General features: G+C 51.3%; 1 protein-coding gene across 1 annotated transcript in view; it reads left to right on the top strand.

The window, feature by feature from the left end:
• The window catches only part of SLC6A4 (solute carrier family 6 member 4), a 35,509-nt gene extending 17,412 nt beyond the window's left edge, over nucleotides 1–18,097 (top strand). Inside the window, exons 6-14 of the mRNA XM_088138748.1 lie at nucleotides 57–191; nucleotides 2,734–2,837; nucleotides 4,344–4,471; nucleotides 8,825–8,937; nucleotides 10,080–10,211; nucleotides 11,316–11,415; nucleotides 11,898–11,998; nucleotides 13,773–13,940; nucleotides 16,180–18,097. Of these exons, the coding sequence (XP_087994874.1) occupies nucleotides 57–191; nucleotides 2,734–2,837; nucleotides 4,344–4,471; nucleotides 8,825–8,937; nucleotides 10,080–10,211; nucleotides 11,316–11,415; nucleotides 11,898–11,998; nucleotides 13,773–13,940; nucleotides 16,180–16,254 (1,056 nt within the window). The 3' untranslated portion in view covers nucleotides 16,255–18,097. The remainder of the gene's footprint in view (nucleotides 1–56; nucleotides 192–2,733; nucleotides 2,838–4,343; nucleotides 4,472–8,824; nucleotides 8,938–10,079; nucleotides 10,212–11,315; nucleotides 11,416–11,897; nucleotides 11,999–13,772; nucleotides 13,941–16,179) is intronic.
• The last annotated feature ends 2,786 nt before the right edge of the window (nucleotides 18,098–20,883 follow it).

Raw genomic sequence — 20,883 nt, 5'->3', positions numbered from 1 at the left:
GCTTTGCATCGGCAACCTTCTTCAGCAAATGCCCTCTCGCTTGCTTCTCATCACAGGTCGTCTGGGTGACGGCCACCTTCCCTTACGTCGTCCTCTTCATCCTCTTGATCCGGGGAGCCACCTTGCCTGGAGCCTGGAAAGGGGTGCTCTACTATCTGCAGCCCGACTGGCAGAAGCTTCTCACGACTCAAGTAAGACCACCGGGGCATCAACAGGGCAACCAGGACCATTCGATCCAGCCCTGCCCCTTTTTAACATAGCCTGTGCTACACATTTTCCATCCATTAAAGTAAAGGCACTACCAAATGGTAGAATCAACATGCGACTCTACCAAAAATAATAAAAACTGCTAGCGATTAAAAGCCAGGTTTAAAAAATGGGTCTTCAAGGCTTTCTTGAAGGCATCTAAGGAACATCTCCAGGAGGTGAAAAGCAAGGCCTCCTGAGGAGTGTCAGAAAAATCAATAGGACAGCTTTGATCACACAGCCATGGCTGCCATCTTGACTTTTTTGACCCCTGCAGACATTCCTGTAAGGAACTCCCTGCAGACACCCCAAGTCCTACAAACTCCCTTGAACTGTGGGGACCCCAGGCCATTCTGGTGTGGACTTCTGGACGTCCAATTCTGTAATGGCCAGAATTCCCGGCTCCCAGTCCCTCTGGAACAAGGCAGGATCAGGAAGATGCTCTCTGGCTTAGTAAGACCCTCCTCTCCTGAGCATCTGCTCTTTTAGCTACGTGCCAGTCCCTCCAGAAATGTCTCCCGTACCCTTCCCCTCCAGTCTGATGGAAAAGAACTTGTTGTTCGAAGGTTCTCTCAAAGGAGATGAGAACATGGGTGAAATTCTCATCAGCAGAAGGTACTTGCACTGATCTAATGATGAAGTGGCCAAGGGTGATGTAAATATCCGTTCTTCCATTGCACAATCCTCTTTCCATTGCTCTATGGTGGCCTTTTAACCCCAATTTTCCTGGGGATTTTTCTTCTTTCGTATAAGAAGTATGAGTGTGCAGAAGGCTGTGTGTGTGTGATGGAACGATCCATAACGCATGACAAAAGCATCGGTGGCTGCACTCTCAAACTTTGCCACCTTCATTAAGAAAGTTCAGCTTCAAAACTTCCCCCGAGAGAACTGCAATGGAAATTCTCATTCCCTCTGAAGTCAGCAAATCAGAAATCTCTTTTGCAAGGACAGAACACGTTTCAGAAGCTGCACAGATTTTGGCCCAACAATTCTCCCAACCACCGTGTCCCTTTGGAGGCGGGGAGAAAAATCATGTCTTCTTCTCTGGAGCAAGTTAGCAAGTTAGCCATGGCAAAATCCAGTTCAACTGAGCCTTAACCTGCAAGAAATCTCTGGGGTGCCAACGTGCCCTTTCCTACGCCTAGTTATAGAAGTCTTGGGCAGGGAAGGGAGAGGAAAGATCCAAGCACTTTAAGTAATAAATGCAGCAAACAGCAAGATTAGATATTCTAATATTCGCTAGCCGGATGCATGATCGGGGGGAGTTCAAGAGGAAATGAAGACACGCTGTTATTTGATAAAACCACCTCTGCGATAAGGCCTAGTTGCCACCCTAAAAGTAATAAACGGCCTTGCTATTGTACTGAATATCTCTGAAGTGAGGAAAGAGCAGATTGTAATCTGTGCATTGCAGGCTGGCTGTGAAGTCGCCACGTGCTCCTGTACCCAGAAAGATGCCTCCAGGCAGCGTCTGGCTCTGCCCAGGGAGAGGGAAATGGGGCTGGTTTGTTTTAGAAAGTAAGAATTCAGGAGGAGTTTCTCAAGGACTCTCCATGCCAACTGTTGCACGCAGCAGTTTTGTTTTCTGGTTTCGAAAAGAGTTGCTGTGGCAAAACCCCCAAACGAGCAAGGTGACGAGGGGAAGGTGGCAAACGTAGGAAGGTGCCATCTTGCCCGTTGCTGGGCGGTTGCGTAAGGAAAGATTCATCCGGAAATGGTCTGGATGATTAGCCTTATGATATCAAATGCCAGACATTTGGCTGCTTTCAAAACCAGTTTTTAAGAGGAAAAGTGACTGTCATTGAGGAGGAACTGGATGTTGAAAGGAGTTACGCTCCTTTCTTGCAATACCACCACAGACGAAGGGTCAAGCAAAAGGAAGCCCTTCTTCTCAGAGTGCAACACCCTTTGCAGAAATCCAGGGTGGCGGTGCCAGCTGCAAAGTCCCCAGGGCAGGGGATCTGATGGGTGGTGGCCCCTGAGGCTGGATTCACACGATATGCTAAGCCCCAGACCTGGCTTCGTAATGCACAGTGGCTCCGTCCAGGTACCACGCAAAGCCCGTGGAAAGGAACCCAACCCAGTTCATGCAAAGACCCCAGCTGGGCTTTCCAAAAGAGGCTGCCACCAACTAGCCCACCCCGGGCATTGGGCAAACCGGCTGTCTGGTTAGGGTGGACTTGGTGGCCCCAGAGCATCAGCTGCAGAGCCCCTGGCTCTAAGGATGTCTGCCTCGGGAGCAGGCCTAGGTTCTCCCACCAGCTGTCGCCCTGAACGTCCTTCGCACCTTCCCCAGGCTCTGCCCTCCAGGTGAGTTGGACTTCCACTCCCAATGGCCCTGAAGGCCAGGCAGAGGCGTCCAGCACATCTTGATTCATGCACGGAGCAGGAAGAGGAGAGTTGATCCCACGGTGGCCAAAACTGCAATATGGTGGTTCCAATATTACAGTTCTTTTCACGACCCGCTTTTTCGATCTGTCGTTGTAGGTGTGGGTGGATGCAGCTGCTCAGATCTTCTTCTCCCTCGGACCAGGATTTGGGGTGCTCCTAGCCTTTGCAAGCTACAACAAGTTTCACAACAACTGTTATCAGTGAGTTCCATTAGAAGAATTAAATCTAAATCTTCAGGGGGTTGGCAGGAAACCTTGGATGCAGAGACCGTGAGGGCTTCTTCAGGGAGGTTGATGTTCTGTTTTACACTCCGCTCCCCTGGGGGGGAAATACAGGAAGAGTTTAGCTTTCTTTTTGGAGCAGAGAGTGTGTGGGAACTCGGTGGTCTTCTTGTAGTCATGCTTTTACCACTGAACAGACAAGTGGTAAGACTAACTCCGTGATAGATAACCTGCTTTCATGCAGAAGGTGTCAGGCCCAGCCCAAGAGCCATGGTGAAAGCGTCCCCTTGAGTTCACTTCTTTCATTTGCTTACACCAGTGTTGTCCAAACTTGGCCACTTTAAGATGAGTGGACTTCAACTCCCAGAATTCCCCAGCCAGCATGGCTGGCTGGGGAATTCTGGGAGTTGAAGTCCACTCATCTTAAAGTGGCCAAGTTTGGACAACACTGGCTTACACCATAGAGACAGAGCCTTGCCAGACTAAATCTATGCTACTGCAACTAGTGGATACACCCTGGGAGATTCTAGGGAGCGGCTACCCTGAACCTCTTACTCTTCCCATGCTCCTCCTACGGACTGCGTTGTCTTTTGTCTCCTTTCCCCTGCTGGAGTGCGCCCCCTCCTTCCTGATAGCCTTGATCTCTGCTTCTATCCCCCACATCGCTTTCCTCCTCCCCGTAGATACATTCCATCACAGGAGGTCCCAGTTCAGCCCTGGGTACATTTAAAGAGAGGTTGCTGCTCAACACCCGAGAGCGGTGCCTCCACTGGCCTAGGCTGTGCAGCACAAGTGGCACGCAGAAGTACTCCAGAGGAGACACAGGCCAAGCCACTGAAATGTTAATTTGCCATAAGTCTTTAAACTTGTTATCAGCTAATAAGTGTAATAACTCAAGGTTATTTTAAATGCCCTTCTCGGAAAACCTATAAACAGCTCTCAAAAAGGGGACTTTGTATTATGGAGGGAGGCAGGAATGGACAAAGAACCTGGGAGGGGGGCTTTGACTGCACAGTCACAGCCACCCTCTTGACTTTTTAAACCACCCCTATGGATGCCCCTGGTGGGATCCATGTCCTTTAATAATGGGATAGGTGGGATTTGAGATTATTTATCAAATTCATACAGCCGCCCATTTCCCAAATGTGACTCTGATTTGAAAGGGGAGAACCCTAAAAGGCAACTGCCTGTCTGGCAAGAGAAGTCTCTTCTGCTGAACTAAAGCTCCTGTGCTCTTAGAGGAGAGGCTACAGTGGGGTGGCATAGGGCACCAGCCTTTCATACCCAACGTCCTTCATTTCATCCCCAGCCCGGTTTGCCTGGCAGCCCCCTTGGTTCAACCTCACATCCCCAGCTCGCCTGGACCGCCCAACGTCCCTTCTGCTCCTCTTGCCCCTCTCTTCCTTGAGCTGGAGAGCAGAAGAGGCCACGGGGGATCAGTCGCCTGCACCCTCTGATCCTGAAGGGCTTTGGATCTCGTTGCAGGGACGCTCTGGTCACCAGCGCGGTCAATTGCCTGACGAGTTTCGTGGCAGGATTTGTCATCTTCACTGTGCTCGGCTACATGGCTGAGATGAGGAAGGAACCTGTGTCAGAGGTCGCCAAAGATACTGGTAATGTCCTCTTTGTTTTATTTTCTTGTAATGTTTCCTGGGAGACACTGTTGGCCAAGAATCTCTCATGCTTGTCCTCTTAAAGCTCCTGGGCCCCTAGACATCCCTCCATCTCAGGATGCAGAAGAAATTGGCAGAGGGAGAGATGGATTCAGGAAGCAGAAACTACTGGGGAAGCTTAGGGCTTCCTACGCAGAAGGTCCTACGATAATCCATTTCTAATTCTCTGGTTAGGAAAGTTTCAGGGGTTCGGTTCCGAGAAAGAGGCTGTGTTGGTGTTCCTAGAGGATCACTTCCAATCAGACCTGGGATACGTGGACATCAGGCCTCACCTGCCAGAAAGGTTTATCTATTTATTTATCAGATGGAATCCAGATGGAACTCCTTAGCAGATGGGACTTGCGGCATGTCTCTCCTGCCAGAGTTGATGGGACGGGCAGATGGAATAGGGAAGAGGCGGTCCCTTGGATAACCTGGCCCATGCCATGTAGGGCTTTAAAGGTCAAAACAAACATCTCGAATTGTACCCAGAAGCAAACCTAGGCAGCTCATGGAGCAGAGGTGTGATGTGTGTCCTCCTACGGGCACTGTCAACCTTACCAGGAAGACCAGACAGGAAACGCAACCAGATGAACTCATTCTACTTGATTGTGAGGCTACATTAACAGAATTGTGCAAGTCTGAAAGTCCAATTCTCCCGCCGTCTCCTTTACAGCCTGAGAATTTAGGGAGGGTCCCTTCTGAGCCTCTTGCCCTGCCCACTGTGCAGCAGTGGGCTATGCTGTCTCTTACCTGACTCTTCCCTAGGCAGCATCTCTTCATCCTGCCTCCCAAGGTCATTCCCACCTACCATTACAGTCACACATAACTGCCCATACCATTGCATTTTGCACCAGCTGAAGCTTCCAGACACTCTTTAAGGGCAGCCCCATGTAGAGTGTGTTACAGTAGTCCCATTCAGGAGGTGACCAGGGCATGAGTAACTGTGAGCAGAGCCTCACAGTCCAGGAATGGGTGCAACTGTCACATAACACAAAGTTACACAAAGGCCCCCCTAGGCACAGCTGCCACCTGCTCCTCAAGCAGGAGTCGTGAGTCCAGGAGGACCCCCAGATTGCACACTGGGTCCGTTTGGGGCAGTGCCACCCCATTCAGTACCAAAGATGGTAAAGTCTCAGATCTGGCAGGCCTAAGACTCAGAGCTACTCAGTCTTGCCAGGGTTCAGTTGAAGCCTGTTGTTCCCCATCCAGACCCCCACAGCCTCCAGGCACCAAGACAAGACGTCAACAGCATCGCTTAGTTTGCCGGAGATGTATAATTGGGTATCATCCAATACTGATGATACGTCACCCCATGGTGATGGACGATCTCACCCAGCAGTTTCATGTAGATGTTAAACAGGAGCAGAAAGAGTACCGAACCCTGCGGAACACCACATAGTAGGGGGTGTGGGTGGGACCTCTCACTCTCAATCAACACCAACTGGTACTGGCCCCATAGGAAGGAAGAGAACCCACACAACATCATGCCGCCCACCCCAAATCCTCTGAGCTGATTCAGAAGGATACCATGACCGATGGTACTGAAAGCTGCCGAGAGGTCAAGAAGAGCCAGGATGGATGCACTACCCCCATCCTGCTCCCACCACAGATCATCCAAAAGTGTGACCAGTGGCGTTTCCGTCCCATGTCCAGGCCTGAATCCTGACTGAAACGGGTCCAGATAAGCTGCTTCATCCAGGGTCCGCTGAAGCTGCTGCATGGCCACCTTCTTCACAACCTTCCCTTAAAAAGGGAGGTGGACACTGGATGGAAGTTTCCTGGGCAGCCTTAGCCAACCAGGAGTTCACCAGTCTAATGAGGTTCCTAAAATTCCTGTGGAACATCTTCCAGTGGCAACAGAACTGGGTTCTTCTCAGTATCTGTAAGATGGGAGATGATATTACGCAACCAGCTTGACAATGTTGTCAACTGACAGAGGTCTGCAAAGGATGCTAAGAAGGACATCAAAAGAGATCAGTTCTCTGTTTTGAGTGTGTGTCTCTATGTGTGGAGGCAGTGGTGAACGGGAGAGATGGGTTCAGACCCAACATCCAGCAAAGTTGCTTAGCTCCCAACAGAATGATGAGACAGGTAGTCTGAGGGAAAGGGGGGCAATCTTTCAGCTTCAGCATCTTCAAGGCAAACTTCCAACCTTCAGTTTGGAATGATGGAGGCAGAAGTTATACCCCCACCGACCCTTTCCCAAATACTGGCTGTGCTGAACAGAGACTCTGGGAATTGTAAACGAAATTATCTGGGGGGCGTCAGATGGGGGAATGGTGGCTTAGAACCTAGGAAATGCCTTCTGGGATCAGCTTCCAGATCTGGGGTCCTTCCAGATCTCAGTCTCCTGCATCTGCAAGGGTAGGGACAGTGTTGAAACTGTGACCTTTTGTCCCTAAACACTCAAGGTTCTCCTTGAAGAGGATGTGGCTGGCAGAAGGCTGAAGATTGTCAGCAGTAAATCACTGCTCTTCATTTTATGGGACCATCCCAACCCAGCTTTCATCCTGGTTCACAAGATCCAAGACAAGCTTGCAGCCACAACCTTTTTGCAGGCCCCCGCAGGGTCATCCTGCGAAACAGCTTGGCTGTGAGCATGCTTTGGCTGGCGACCGTGCAACCCCTGGCCACGTTGGCCACCTTCACTGGTCACAGCTGCTGGATCACACCAACGTGTTCTCTGAATGGGGCTGGCATTACAGAGTATTTGGAAACTTCTGCTGGTCCAAAATGCGTCAGCTAGGCTTTCAACCACAGCCAGTTTAGATTTTATTGTATTTAATTGTTTATTGTAGCTTGATGATGTCATCCACCCTGGGAATTTGGTCAAGGGTGGGGTATCTATGTCTAAACTAAAAATAATAATAAAAAAAATTGAGGAATATGCGGCTGCATTGTAGCGACTGCTGTCCTAGAGCCCGATCGTATTGAGAACAATTTAAAACGTTGGCTTTTAGTTTTAAAGTGTGAAACAAATTAAAACCAGGTAATTTGTAGAACAGGCTCTTCTTCTTACAAGACTCTTCTTGGCCAGGCGTCTTGGCTGGGTGCTGAAGGCCCCCAATACAGAGCTGGATCATCTCCGTTTCCTTCCTTCCTGCCTGCCTGCCTTCCATCCATACATCTTAAACTCCAGACCGACCAACCAACCTTCCTTCCTTCCTTCCTTCCTTCCTTCCTTCCTTCCTTCCTTCCTTCCTTCCTTCCTTCCTTCCTTCCATCCATCCATCCATCCATCCATCCAGTGTATCTACACCATGCAAAGGTACTGCGAGTGGGTCCCTGGGGGACACTTGACTGCAACAAATGCTCAGGCTGTGGAATCCCCTGTGCTGAGAAATCAGACTGGATCCCTTCCTGTTGAATCTGATGGCTTTCAGCCAGGAGCGCCATTGGAACCCAGAGATCCTATTGTGGGCACGCTCACAAAAGGGCTGCAGCGGAAGGGGGTGATTTTTCACGAAGTGACTGCTGGAGGGGTGGCTGGGCACCAAACACCGATACGCAGAAGGCTGACCTGTTCAACGTTATTCTTCCAAGCGAACCGTTTTCTTTGCTCCAAACACCCGCGGGACCGAAGTAAAGGCCAGAGGCTTCCTTGGCAGGGGCCTCTGCAGAGGGAGGTCAAAAGAGTCAAGATGGCACCTGCAGGGGGTGGGGCTTTGTAGTTGCCATCTGGACTTCTTCAACACGCACACAGACGGTTCCGCTCCTGGAAAATAAGATGGTTGGACGTCGACCCTTCGGCACAAGGCCAACCTTCCTTTAGAAAGATGTCTGCCCGTCCACCTTTCGAGTCGAACCCTGAAGCAAGCTGGATTTGAAGGGGGAAACCTGACTGGGAGCGGTGGAAGCACTCGCCTAGCGCTGGTTAACCACTCTTTAGAGAAGCGTTGCCTTTGGGGGGGCCTGTGAGGCAACCCCTGGGGAGGGGGGAACGCCAAGAGGCGCTGAGCCTCCTCCTCCCCGTGCATTCTGCCTCCCCTCTGGAGGATGGGCTGTCCTCCATTTCCAGGTCCAAAAGCAGGCAGAGGCCAAAGAGAGACACGGGCGTGGGGGGCATCCTGGTGCCAACATTTCCCTTCTGCATACTATGGCACAGCTGTGCATCGACCGATGCAGCTTTCGGCTGGCGTCCTCCAGACAGGTTATCGTTCCCACCATCCACCACCAGCTCCTTGAGCATCTTGGTCTGCCTTGGAAGGACAAGAGAGAAATGAAGTCTGGAGGATGGAGGAGGAGAAGGGGGCATGCTGAAGGGCAGGAGGGAGCCGGTGTGACCCCTTTCTCTCTCTGATTATTGAACAGGACCCAGCCTGCTTTTCATCACCTATGCAGAGGCCATCGCGAACATGCCGGCATCCACCTTCTTTGCCATCATTTTCTTCCTGATGTTGATCACCCTCGGACTGGACAGCACGGTGAGCAGAGGAGGGTCAGTGGACAGAGTAAGGAAGATGATCTTGGCAGAGCAGAGATAGGCCAAAGCGACCAGGGGAAAAACATGTCGTAAGTCCGAAGCAAGGAGAAAGTAAGCAGAAGCGAATCAGGCAGACACCTCTCTAATTCACATGAGTAAGCGGGGGGAGGGGGGGAGGAAAGCACAGTCAGACTTGCATGATTCTGTTATTACTGCAAAGCCCAGTGTTTCTCCACCTTAGCAACTTTAGGATGTCTGGACTTCAACTCCCAGAATTCTGGGAGTTGAAGTCCAGACATCCTAAAGTTGTTAAGGTGGAGAAACACTGGTATAGCCAATATTAGTAAAAGTAGTTGTAGCCTTCTTGCAAAGTTTATTTCTTGGTGTGATCTAGCTGGTGGGGCTGACAGTCAGGGCAAAGGTGGGCAAGGGTGGCAGATTGCAGGATCTTTCCCCATTCAGCCAAAACTAACCCAAAGGCAATCTCCCGGGAGAAATCCTGCTCCTTGTGCTGGAGCAGAATTGGCCCCCACGCTCTCTTCTGCGAAGACTCTTCCTCCAGAAGTTGCATCTGTTTGCAAACTCGGATCACAGCCTCGAAGGGACAGAGCGGTGCTAACGGAAGCGTGGATGCCCAGGCAGGGGGCGGATCCTTCCACCCGGGTGGGTCAGGGGCTTCGCGGGACGGCCCTGCTTCCACTTCATTCTGCGTGGGCCTCGGTCCAGCTCGGGACACGGCATTTTAAGAAGATGCTGGCAAACCCTAGCGTTTCTCACTCCAGAGGCATGGGATAATGGGTTTAAGCTGTGGCAGGGGAGACTCTGAGTGAGGCGAGAGAATAAGAGCAGCTGGAAAGCAGAGCCAATGAAACCCTTGGGTCGAGCTCCTTCACTGGATGGGCTCAAGCATGCAATGCCTGCGATGCTGTAATTTGCACTGAGCGCGGGGGGGGGGCTGCATGTCCTCCAATCCTAAGAATCTGAGTCCCGCGACTTGCATAGCCAGACCTGCTCCTGGCATTCCTTCGCAACCCTCCAGCTGGCCCCTGTTCGAGGTGAAGGTGTGGCACCGCCTGGGTTCAGCTTGGGGAAGAGGATGGTGGGCGCCATTCGTTCCTTGACCTCTCCATGCGCTTTTCCCAGTTTGCAGGCCTGGAGGGGGTCATCACCGGCGTCCTGGATGAGTTCCCACACGTCTGGGGCCAGCGACGGGAATGGTTTGTGCTGATGTTCATCGTGGTGTGTTTCATGGGCTCCTTGTCAACGCTGACCTTTGTGAGTAGCTGATCTGGCCCCTTGGGCGGGGGGCTGATCTGCAGGGACTTGCGAAGCGGGTCCTTGGACTGCCAACCGCTGCAGGCCAACGTATTGTTTAACTATGAGATACGTCACAAACCAGAGTTGAGTGGGTTCTCCTACCACTCTAGGCCACAAACCATGATTGACAGGTCATGGTAGCTGAGTTCAAATGTTATGCTGAACTAAAGAAACCAGCTTATGGCTCAGCATGCCGGGGGACTGAGCCACAGCGTTTGAGCATGGTGTTCCCCAGACGTTCAAATCCACAGCTTTGAGGCTGCGCTCATTCCAATGGTTCCCATCCGTCTTGGCCTGGACAAAGCCCAGGACCTGGTTTCTATTCCTCCCCGGAGCCACCTCCAGATACCGTGGGGGTCTCCTTCCTGTGGCCACAGCTTAAAATCTGGGTACTGTAAATTAAAAAGAAAAAATTGAGATTTTGGGATAGATACAGCATCTAAATCTTTACAGTTCTTTAATTCTCTTTGAGCAAACGGTAAATTATTACTCCCTTAAAATACCCAATGAGTGGATCTGCATTTTGCACTTCCTGCTGCCCACCGGTCCCTGAATGCAGGAATGGGTGATGTGATTGTCCTCCATCTCCCATCCCATTGCAAATGCCCCCCCCCCCGGACTTTTCCAGCTTCGATTTTTCAACCCAAACCAAAACCAGGGTCTGTCTGCAGATTTCCTCCCAGTCACGGGGGTGCAGCAATTCCAGATGTTCTCCCCAAGGGGGAGAGACAGTGAGGCCTCAGTTTTGTTGGATTCGCTTATTTCAATGGCCAGGAGAAGCCCCTGGATTTCCTGCTAGTCTCCAAGGCAGAGGGAAGATCTGGAGATGTGAGACACAAACAGTGCGCTAAATAAATGATAAACGAAAAATAAATGGGCTGGGAATGCTGCAGATTGCATAAGGTGCCAGCAGTATTGGGGGAGGCGCATTTCAGACCTATTTGGGCTTGCGCACATGGGGTCTTTCTCCCTCCTGAGGTGGAATGAGCTGCACCCATCAGTATTGCTTCTGGGAAACTGAGGCCCTCCTTTCATTGTCCACATGCTTCTTCTTCCTCCCAGGGAGGTGCATATGTGGTGAAACTCTTCGAAGAATACGCCACGGGGCCGGCCGTGATAGCTGTGGTGTTTCTGGAATCCATCGCGGTGGCTTGGTTCTATGGTGAGCTCCCACGTGCACGTTGTTCTGTGGGGGAAGACCGATTAGAAAGGATGCCTTCTTCCTTGGGGGCAACCAGCGGGCTGCAGGGCTCCAGTGGCCAACCATCTGTTACAAGGCGACCACAAGCTTGGGAAGTGCCCAGGGCAGTCTAGAAGTGGTGGGTTTCCATGAGGACGTGAACCTTATTAGGTTCCTACATCTGGAAGCCCACTTTCTTTCACCCCTTTCTATGATCTTCTTGCAGAGGGCAGAGAGAGTAGGCAGCCACCCGGGTTGATTTTTACCACGCTCCTCTTAATTACAGCGCTTGAGGTGGCAAGCTGCAGAGACCTTTGGGGATGGGAAGAAGGGCAACAGGGGCCGTGAAGTTCCTTTGCTGCTCAGGGGCTGGGCTGACACGACCCAAACCCATCTTTTGCGTGCTCTTCTACTGTTGGCCCTAATTTGCAATGGCCAGTAATGCCTTTGGTGTCCTTCCACAGGCGTCACCCAGTTCTGCAGTGACGTGAAAGAGATGCTTGGGTTCAGCCCTGGCTGGTTCTGGAGGATCTGCTGGGTTGTCATCAGCCCCGTTTTCATCCTGGTGAGTTGCCTCCACGAGCTGGAAGGGTCCCCCTCCTCCAGCAGTAGATAGGACTTCTGATTCTGCTTTGCAGAACAATTTTGGCAGCCGAACCGGCTATTTCCACATGGCAATAGCTCCTGGGCTTTGCATGGCCGTCCCTGAACACGCTGGAGAGCCACCAGTTTTTAAAGGACGTAAGAGTTTCCAGTTGCAACCCTGAGAGAGAGGGAGCTGGAGAACAGGTGGGCCAAGAAGCAACCTTAGAAAGGGCAAGTGTGTTAGCACATCCTGACAGAAGTCTTTGGACCTGGTCCCATCACCCAGATCTTGCAGGGGTCTCTGGAAGTACGGCCAAAACAGTCAAGACAGTCCCCATGGAGGTGTGATGGAAGGTCCACGCCTGTTTTTATATGAAATGCACACAGCCGGGTAGAGCTTCGATCCCACCACCACAGCCACCATCCTACCAGATCATATCCTGCAGACCCCCCGCCACTTCTGCTTTCTCTTTGCAGCAATACGTCGTTCTTCAATTTTACTTCTAAGAGGTGAAGCGAGGGGGAGAAACAGTCCCAGTGGTTGGTTTGACGGAGCTGTTTCTAGCACTGCTAAACAAAGACTTAATTCCCTTTCCAAAATTAGCTTCTTCTGACTTTTTAAATGCCGTCAACATTAAGCATTGGACAGGAGAGGTGTAAGGGTTATGGATGGCAAGCACTTTCTAGGTCTGTCTGGCGATTCGAAAACAACCTGGCGAGCGTGATGGATGTCTGTTTAGCAAAACTTAATTTTATTGCCCAGAATAAAAGGGGTAAACAATCATGTGTAATCACGTCAACCCTCTATATAGTAACACGCGCACACACTCTTTCTCGCTCACCCACACAAGCTTTTTATGAGCCTGAAAAAATGAAATTAGGAGCAATAATCAGGTACTGTGGTTACTTGGTTGCTGAGGACAGTCCAAATAGGAACACAAGTGGTTTTTGCGGGTTGCCATGGATGTTGCAAACTCATTTTTAATTTCTGGGGAGTTGAGGTTAAGCCAAGAGTAAGTCAGTGGATTCTCCAATCTCCCCCTCCTGCTGTTCAGCTGTTTGCTTTTCCTTTCTGATGATGAAGAGACCAGCGAAGGCAGAAGCTGGAAAGGTGAAAGGCTATTTATTCCCTCAATTTACTACCAAACTTTCAGGACAAAGGGCTTCCTTTCCAAACTGTTTTTAGATACAAACAACCGCCTGGTTGCAACAGCTAAAATCAACAGTCTTGAACCTGTTTAAACAGAATGCAGCTGAAAACAGGGCGCTTTTTAAAGCAGTCTGTGAGAGGAAGGGGGCTTCAGGGGCATCAGGGAGGAACATCCCCAGCTGGATGGAGCTGGAGGGCAAGGATGGGTCGCTGAAGGTCAGGCAAGCCCTTATGGGCGAGCCCAGCCCTCTGGGAAGCCAGCCATGGGAAGAAAAGTTGGGGTGGATCTGCAGAAGGTGGCATCTTCTAGGGTTGCCCCAGGCCGCTCTAAACCTGTCTTCCTGTCGGTTGGAAAAAGCCCCTTCTCTGGTTGGCATTCTCCTCCTGGATCTGCTGCCCTGAGGGGCTGCCTCCTTGCTTGGATCCAGCCATCCAGCTGGACGCTGGGCTGGTGGTCCTCAGCTTCTCTCCTTTTGTGCCCTGAGGCATCTGCCCCACAGGCTAGGTATGCCCCTCGAGAGGTCCGGACTGGCAGCCTGACGGGTGAGCGGGAGCTTTTCTCTGGCCTCAGTTCCCACGGCTAAGCCATTGGGGTCTTCTCCAGTTTATCATTTGCAGCTTCATATCCAGCCCTCCAGACATCCGCCTCTTCGACTACACTTACCCGTACTGGACCACGGTGCTTGGCTATTTCATTGGGACATCGTCCTTCATCTGCATTCCTGCCTACATGGTTTATCGGTTGGCAAGGACTCCAGGGACGCTGAAAGAGGTAGGCCGGCCCTGGGGGTGGGGGGACCCGGGGGACAAATTGCAGGAGGAAGGCAGAGGGCTTGGCCATCAACAGAGAAAGCCGCCTGTGATGGACTAGCTCACTCCAGTGTTTCTCGGACTTGGCCACTTTAAGGTGGGTGGACTTCAACTCCCAGAATTCCCCAGCCAGCCTCCCTGCCCTACAGAAAGGCATCTCCTCCCAGCTGTCTGGTCCCTGCAGAAGAGAGTTTGCACACCACATCCAAGTGGCCAGAGAAAATTGCATCTTAAAGGAATTTGGTCCAGGTTGCTTTTAAGTCGCATCAGAGCTCGAAACGTCTTGTGCTGGCTGAGGTGCCACCCGGGGAGCAGTGGATGAGGGGCACAAGGGCCTGAGCTAGGGTGTCTCCTTAGGAGGGGTCAAAAGAGTCAAGAGGGCGCTTGTGACACGCAACCCAAGCTGCCATCTTGGGTTTTTTCGATCCCCCTGCGGATGCCCTCACCCCTTGAGTTTACTTTCGGTTGAAAAACTTTGGATGGCTTCCTCACTAGGGTTTTGAACAAGGGGACCTATGTCCAAGTTTGGGTATGAGCTGCTCCCCCTGTGAGATGCTGCTGGGGGTGGAGAAGCGTAAGGGAAATGACCTTGAGGGGAATACGCAGGAAATGTTAGCTAGCAAAGGGGGCTGAAGCATTCTTTAAGTCCCAGGGAGCAAGACAGTATTCAGAAGCGGCTTTCCTTTAAAGCAGTGTTTCTCCACCTTGTCAACTTGAAGATGGGTGGACTGGCTGGGGAATTCTGGGAGTTGAAGTCCACCCATCTTCAAGTTGACAAGGTGGAGAAATACTACACTAGAGTATAAGAGGAGGGAAACTAAAGGACAATCAGACTTGCAAGATCCTGTCATTTTTTTCCATCCATTCAATCGTGTCCAATTTTTGGAGGCCGCCTGGACCAGTCCCTGCAGTTTTCTCCGCAAGGTTTTTCAGAAGGGGTTTGCCCTTGCCTCCTTCCTAGGGCGGAGAGAGAGCGACTGGCCCACGGTCGCCCAGCTGGCTTCGTGCCTAAGGCGGAGAACTGTTATAGCCAGTCTCAGTAAAGCGTGGTTCCCGCCTTGCTGTGGAGTGGGTTCTCTGGTCTGGTCTACCTAGTAGGGCTGGTGACACACCACTCGCTTGGAAAGGGGGAATAGGGTTTTCCAAGGGACGTTGTGAATTTGGCTAGAGGAAACTGGTGCTAGGGGGAGGCTGGATTTGCGAAATTGGCCAGAGAGGCGGAGGAGAAGAGGGGGAGCGCCTTCTCCGCAAGGGACAGTCCAGCAGGAAAGCGAAGGGCCAAACCGCCTCTCCAGCCAGCATCAGATCCTGCTACTCCAGGTTGCTAAAAACCCAAGTTTTTATCCCCCGCACGTCCCATGAAAGAAGTTGCAGCCTTCGCCCAGACAGAACGTTTGGTTCTTAACTTACTGTCGTGTGTACATTTATTTGCAACCACGGGTTTTAGCAAAATGCATTTAAAAGTACAACAATCCATATCAGTTCAGGACATCCCCTCTAAAATTAACAGCACTATTTGTCAGCATTTGCTTTTGTATCTTCCGCGCAGCCATTGCAGACAGTGCGGCTTGCTTTGTTACGTGTTCATCTCCATCAGTCAACCGAGAATAGATTTTTTTCTTCTAAACTAGACTGATTTAGTTGGTTTTACCAACGGAGCATGATACATCTAGCTCTAGGTTCCTGGTTCTTAACCTGGTCCAACTCTGGAGTGGGTTCTGGGGTCACCCCGCCTCCTGCCAAGCTGCCTCCCATTTCCTTCTCTTTGAAGATTACCCCAAAGACTGTGAGTGGATGGGGCTCCCCGGGGCCTCTGAATGGGGCACTGGCTTGGGCAAAGAGGTGGGCAGAGTTGAGGCGACAAGTCCATTTGATTACGTTTCAATTTCCGTTCAAGGCGGCTGAACTGAACGCCATTAATTGCCCAGGGCTTAGTGCCCTCCTTCTGCCCCATTAAAAGTTGTGGTCCAGGGGCTGAGTTGGAAGTGGTGCAGGGGCCGCTGAGGAAGACCACCTCCCCCCGGGTGGCTCGGCCAAAAGGCCGCTCGCCTCCCGTGGCAGCTCGGGTCATTCAGCTCGAGAGGCCTCTCCCTCTGACGGGCCCCGGTGCCTCGGTCCGGTCCCCTTCCCTCCCACTCTGCGGCCCCTCCGAAGCCAGCGATGGGCGCTCCCTCCCAGCCGTGCCCTTCTCTCCTCCACAGCGTCTCCTGAACAGCATCACTCCAGAAGCGGCAACGGAGATTCCCTTCGGTGGCATCCGTATGAATGCCGCTTAGGCGCCCCCGCATCTGGGGAGATGGGAGAGGCGAGGAGAGGCCGAGTCCCCCCTGCCTCTGCTGCTTTCGGCTCTTTTCCAAAGACGTGGACGTCCACCGGGGAGCATGCTTGGGATGGAGGTGGAGGAAGAGCTCCAAGCGTCTCCCTAAAAGACAGGCCGGCCCCCGGCCCCGGACTCTTTGGGATGCACGTGACTTTGTTTTGGACACTTGAGGGCAAGTGAGTCCTCCGCACCCTGTTCCTGGACCTGGAGCTGTCTGAATGCATGCATGGTTTTACTCAGCCTCTGTCGGGCGTCTGTTGCAAGCTAGGATTGTGTTAGATCCATCTATCTGTGCGAGCACCCCTGTCCGTTCTCTCGGTGTGACCCTCTGTGATAGCCCCGTCGTATCCGCTGCAAAGGATCGCCATATTTTTCACCAAGGTGGGAAAAAAACAAAAGCAGGAACCCTCGATCCAGGTTTGCTGATCATTGTCTTACCTTAGGAATCCTAGCAAAGAGCCAGCCCAAGCCCTCCAAGAGAGATGTTATTGCAGGCTCAGTTTAAAAAGTGCAATTTACCCCAGACTGCTGCGAGGTAGGGAGCGGAAGGCCTGGGTGCCCCTGCAGGGCGAAAACCGTTCCTTGCAGCTGGAAAACCGGCAAGTCTGAGTGGCTCCAAAGAGAAAACTGTCTGTGTGCATGAATTGTTTGGTGTGGTTTTCCTTAGCCGAGGGGGCGCTTATCCCCGCAACCGGTCTGAAAGCAGCTCAGTCCAGCAAGGCTGTCCCAGGCGGCCTCCTAAACCAGAGCTTTAGGCTGAAGAGGGGGCTTTAACTTAGCGGAGAGGGAGCATCATCAGGGTGCCGCCGATTAAGATGAGCCACCTGCTCAGCACCTCCCACTCCGCCCCATCCGACGAAGGCCAGGAGAGAGGAAGTGGACGATGGGTGGGCAGGATGCTCTTCTCCCACCTGGGGCTATTTTCACCCCTCCGCAAAGCGCAGGCGCCACGATAAGAGAGAGGAATCTCCTTGGATGTGGAGGCCAGACAGCACGCTGCATCGATGGCCCAGCAGCAGGCGAGCCTTGGCTTGCTGGAGGAATAATTCTGAGTCCTCTTCCGCTGCAGCCGAGGGAAGGGCAGCCATGCCTCTCCTCCCCCGAGTGTGCCAGCGCGTGTGTGTGTTCACTAGGACATTTCATTGTCAATCTCAATCCCATAGGAGCTGCTGCTGCGTGAGGTCCCATTTGCAGGAAGCTGGCAGTAAAGTTTCCTCTTCGTGAAACAGACGCCTCTTGCTTTTTCTCGCAACGGTTAAATTATAAGCTGGTGGAGCCACACGGTAGAGGGGTGTGTGTGTGTGTGTGTGTGTGTGTACAATAATACTCCAAAACAAGTTGTGAAACCACTCAGCCAACTGGGCTGTACTAAAACCATCTAACCCATAGCAAACTGTGAACGGAACTTATTGAGCCCCTGGACAGGCACCATTGGACCATCGTCCCCGCCTGTGGGTCCCTTAAAGGCGTCAGAGGAAACAGCCTCGCAACGAAGTGCTGCTCCAGACGCAGAGCCTCGTCGGGGCTGCTGGGATCCTGCCGAACGGCTTGGGCCCTCTCCATTCTGTGCGAGCCTGGAACCTGTGCGTGTCATTTTTGTATGGAGAAATTAAAACTGGAGTTTTATTTTACAGAACTAAAGCATTCCTAAATTGTGTAATACGGCACTTGTATTCTCTTATGTTGCTGCTTTCCTTGAATGTCCCAAGATGGAGTGTATGTCCTTCGCATGTGCCCTTGCAGCGTAAAGTGTTGTTGTAATAAATTTAGTATTATAATAAAATGGAAGTTGTACCCCCGCCTTTCTGGTGAGAAATAATTGACTGAAATTAAGGTTCCAGGGATCAAGAGATGGAGGACTTTAATCCGGGACTTCTGAACTTCCAAGGGCCTCTTGGGCACCGTAACATGTGCTGGGGCCTGGTTTGCCCCCCGAGAGAGGCTGCATCTTGGTGTCCCCCAGGGCCAGCAGGGCTGGGCTGAGTCACAGCAGTCAGAAAGGCAGCCTTTCCGACCCTCTCCAGATCACCCTAGTGATGGCCCATGGAGCATGGAGCCACTGAGCTCCTGGGAGCAAGGCTGCAAATTTGCATGTCACGGACGGTGGCAGGGCTGGCTGTCTTCCAATCCCAGGGTTAAGTGTGTTCCTTAACACTTTTGCCTTATAAGGTCCATTCGAGGAGGCAGAGTAGAAGCATTAGAACTTCATGAAGAGCGATTCTCACTACGCTCCTTGAACCGAAATGCCACCACAGCCTCCCTCTGCAGCTCTCAACGGGAAAGATGGTCCGACAGGCAGGAGGAGCAGCCGTCCGGCTCTGTCCCTGCATCGGTGGATTCTCCTCCGGTGGCTACTCCCAAGTCCCTTGTTGCTCAGTTCCTGCCTGGGTCCCAATCCAGAATCCCGTTTCCTTACTAAAACCCTAATGGACGTGCTGCCACAGGCAACCTGGAGAGCAGAACACCTCCTCTGTAAGAAATGGCTGTAGAAAATAAAATCCTAAGGCTGGAAGGTTAGATAGAAGACGACTAACTTGTCTCTGAATTTAAGTATTACAAATAAAACATTCTTCAAACCAAGCGTGGCTCCTTACCAATGACCTCACAGACGCCTCCATGAAGTTGGAGAAGCGGTTGCTTCTTGCATACTTCTTGGATGCTTGTTTGGCTCCACCTTGAGACTCCCTGGTCATCTCCCATCCAATTACTAACCAGGCCTGACTCTGCTTAGCTTCTGAGCCCAAACAAGATTGGCCAGGAGCTTCAACTGGTTTCTGGGCATTTGAAATGTTATGTACCAAAAGCTCTCCTGCTTGCTCAGTTCTTGCAGAGCAGTGTTTCTCAACCTTGGAAACTTTTAAGATGTGTGGACTTCAACTCCCAGAAAATTCCCCAGCCAGCATGGCTGGCTGGGGAATTCTGGGAGTTGAAGTCCACACTTAAGTTCCCAAGGTTGAGAAATCCCGCTGCAGAGAATCACAGAGATGACCTTGGGATAGGAACATCACAGTTAACAAAAAGATGCCTTAAGCAGGGAAAAGAGGAGCGGATTAGAAAGAAACTTAAATGGGCTCCAGCTGAATTCTCTTTGGTATAAGAGGGACAACGTGGCTGGGGTTTCAAGATTGATGTCAGCCCTTCAAGGTAGGCCAGATCAGGCAACAGACTCCAAGAAGTCACAGAACCTACTTTATTGATCTAGGCGGTAACAAATGAATCTTGAAAATCTGAGAAAGTTTTCCCTCCCTCCCTCTGATACCAAAGTCAGTCAAGACGGGGCAATCTTGAGTTTCTTTCTAATGTTCTCTCCCTGGCTGGGCTTAGTTCATTCCTTTTCCAAGGTCTCTCTGTGATTCTCTGCAGGTCCACAGCAGGAAAAAAGTACTAGCAAAGCAGAAATCAGGAAGTCTTTTAATAACTTCCCTGGCCAGGCCAGGATGCTTAAGCCCCCATCTCCGTTCTTTGTGTTCTGCCTTCGGTGACATCATGTCCCACTCCCTATCTGATGCCTTCCCTTTATATGCGTAGCTCTTACAGCAGCGTCAGAGCCGCCAAAGATTGCTAGCAAGAAGTACAAAGAACAGGAGAGAAGGTTAGATTTAATACCCCCTTGCCTGGAAACTAAGAAAGTCTGGCAAAGTTTGTTGCTCCATGTGGGGACGGCATGATTAAGAGAACCAGGGTAACGTTCCCCAGCGATTAAAGATTAGGCAGAGGTTTCTATGGAAGTAATACTTGGTCAGCAAAACAATTTCCTTCTGGGCTTTCTCAAATAGACATTCTTAAGTTTCCAGCATATAAAGTGGTTAAAAAGCATTAAGTAACAAGATATCCTATTTCGGCTGTCTCTTCAGCTGTAGGACACTGGTCCTTCTCCACTTGATGAAGAGAGAAGCAATTCAAAGCAGAAGAGGCAGGAAAAGCTTCTTGGTGTCTAAGAGCTTAGAAATCAATGAGGGGCATTTCCCTCAAATTAAGCCGAATGGGAAGCGATCCCCTGAAAACTCTTTAAGGTCACCCATATAATGTCCAGAGCAAGAGGAGAGAGACTCTCTATTTCTGGAGTCGGCAAAGATGTCTCCATAGCGACCAGAAAATACAGGGGCCCCTCCTGATGGCTTTCCAGGACACAGGATGTAAACACAAGATACTCCACGAAAAAAAAAATCTCTAAGAAATTAAACTTCATTCAGGAAGATAAATGCGAGCTTACGTTAATGATACTTTGCAACGTCAGACACCAAGTCAAGAGCGAACGAGCTGCGGCCCCAGGACAGGAGGGTCGGACGGAGCTTCAAAGGCACGTTTTGACAAATGACGGCTACGGCCACCTGGAACCTTTTTTTGGGAAACGTGCATTTCTAAAATCAAGCGGTGGTGTTGACGCAGCCCTTTAGAAAAGGTTGAAGGTGAGCCAGGAGCTTGGCTGGAAATGCACTGTGAAAACATGGACACTGCCAGGTTTCTAGAGATAGGAGGATTGTGCACAGCAGGCTTATAAACCCTTAGCCCAGGACCCTGCATGTTACACAGCAGGAAATTCCCTAGCGCACAGCCAGCGTTCTTGAATTTGCTTGATGTATAT

The sequence above is a fragment of the Python bivittatus genome, unplaced genomic scaffold, assembly GCF_059951505.1.
Source record: "Python bivittatus isolate LINGU-HERP-01145 unplaced genomic scaffold, Pbiv_v1 ctg000240_np1212, whole genome shotgun sequence".
Classification (NCBI taxonomy): Eukaryota; Metazoa; Chordata; class Lepidosauria; order Squamata; family Pythonidae; genus Python; species Python bivittatus.
The sequence above is the reverse complement of the archived record's forward strand: the minus strand, read 5'-3'. Positions and strand labels throughout refer to the sequence as shown.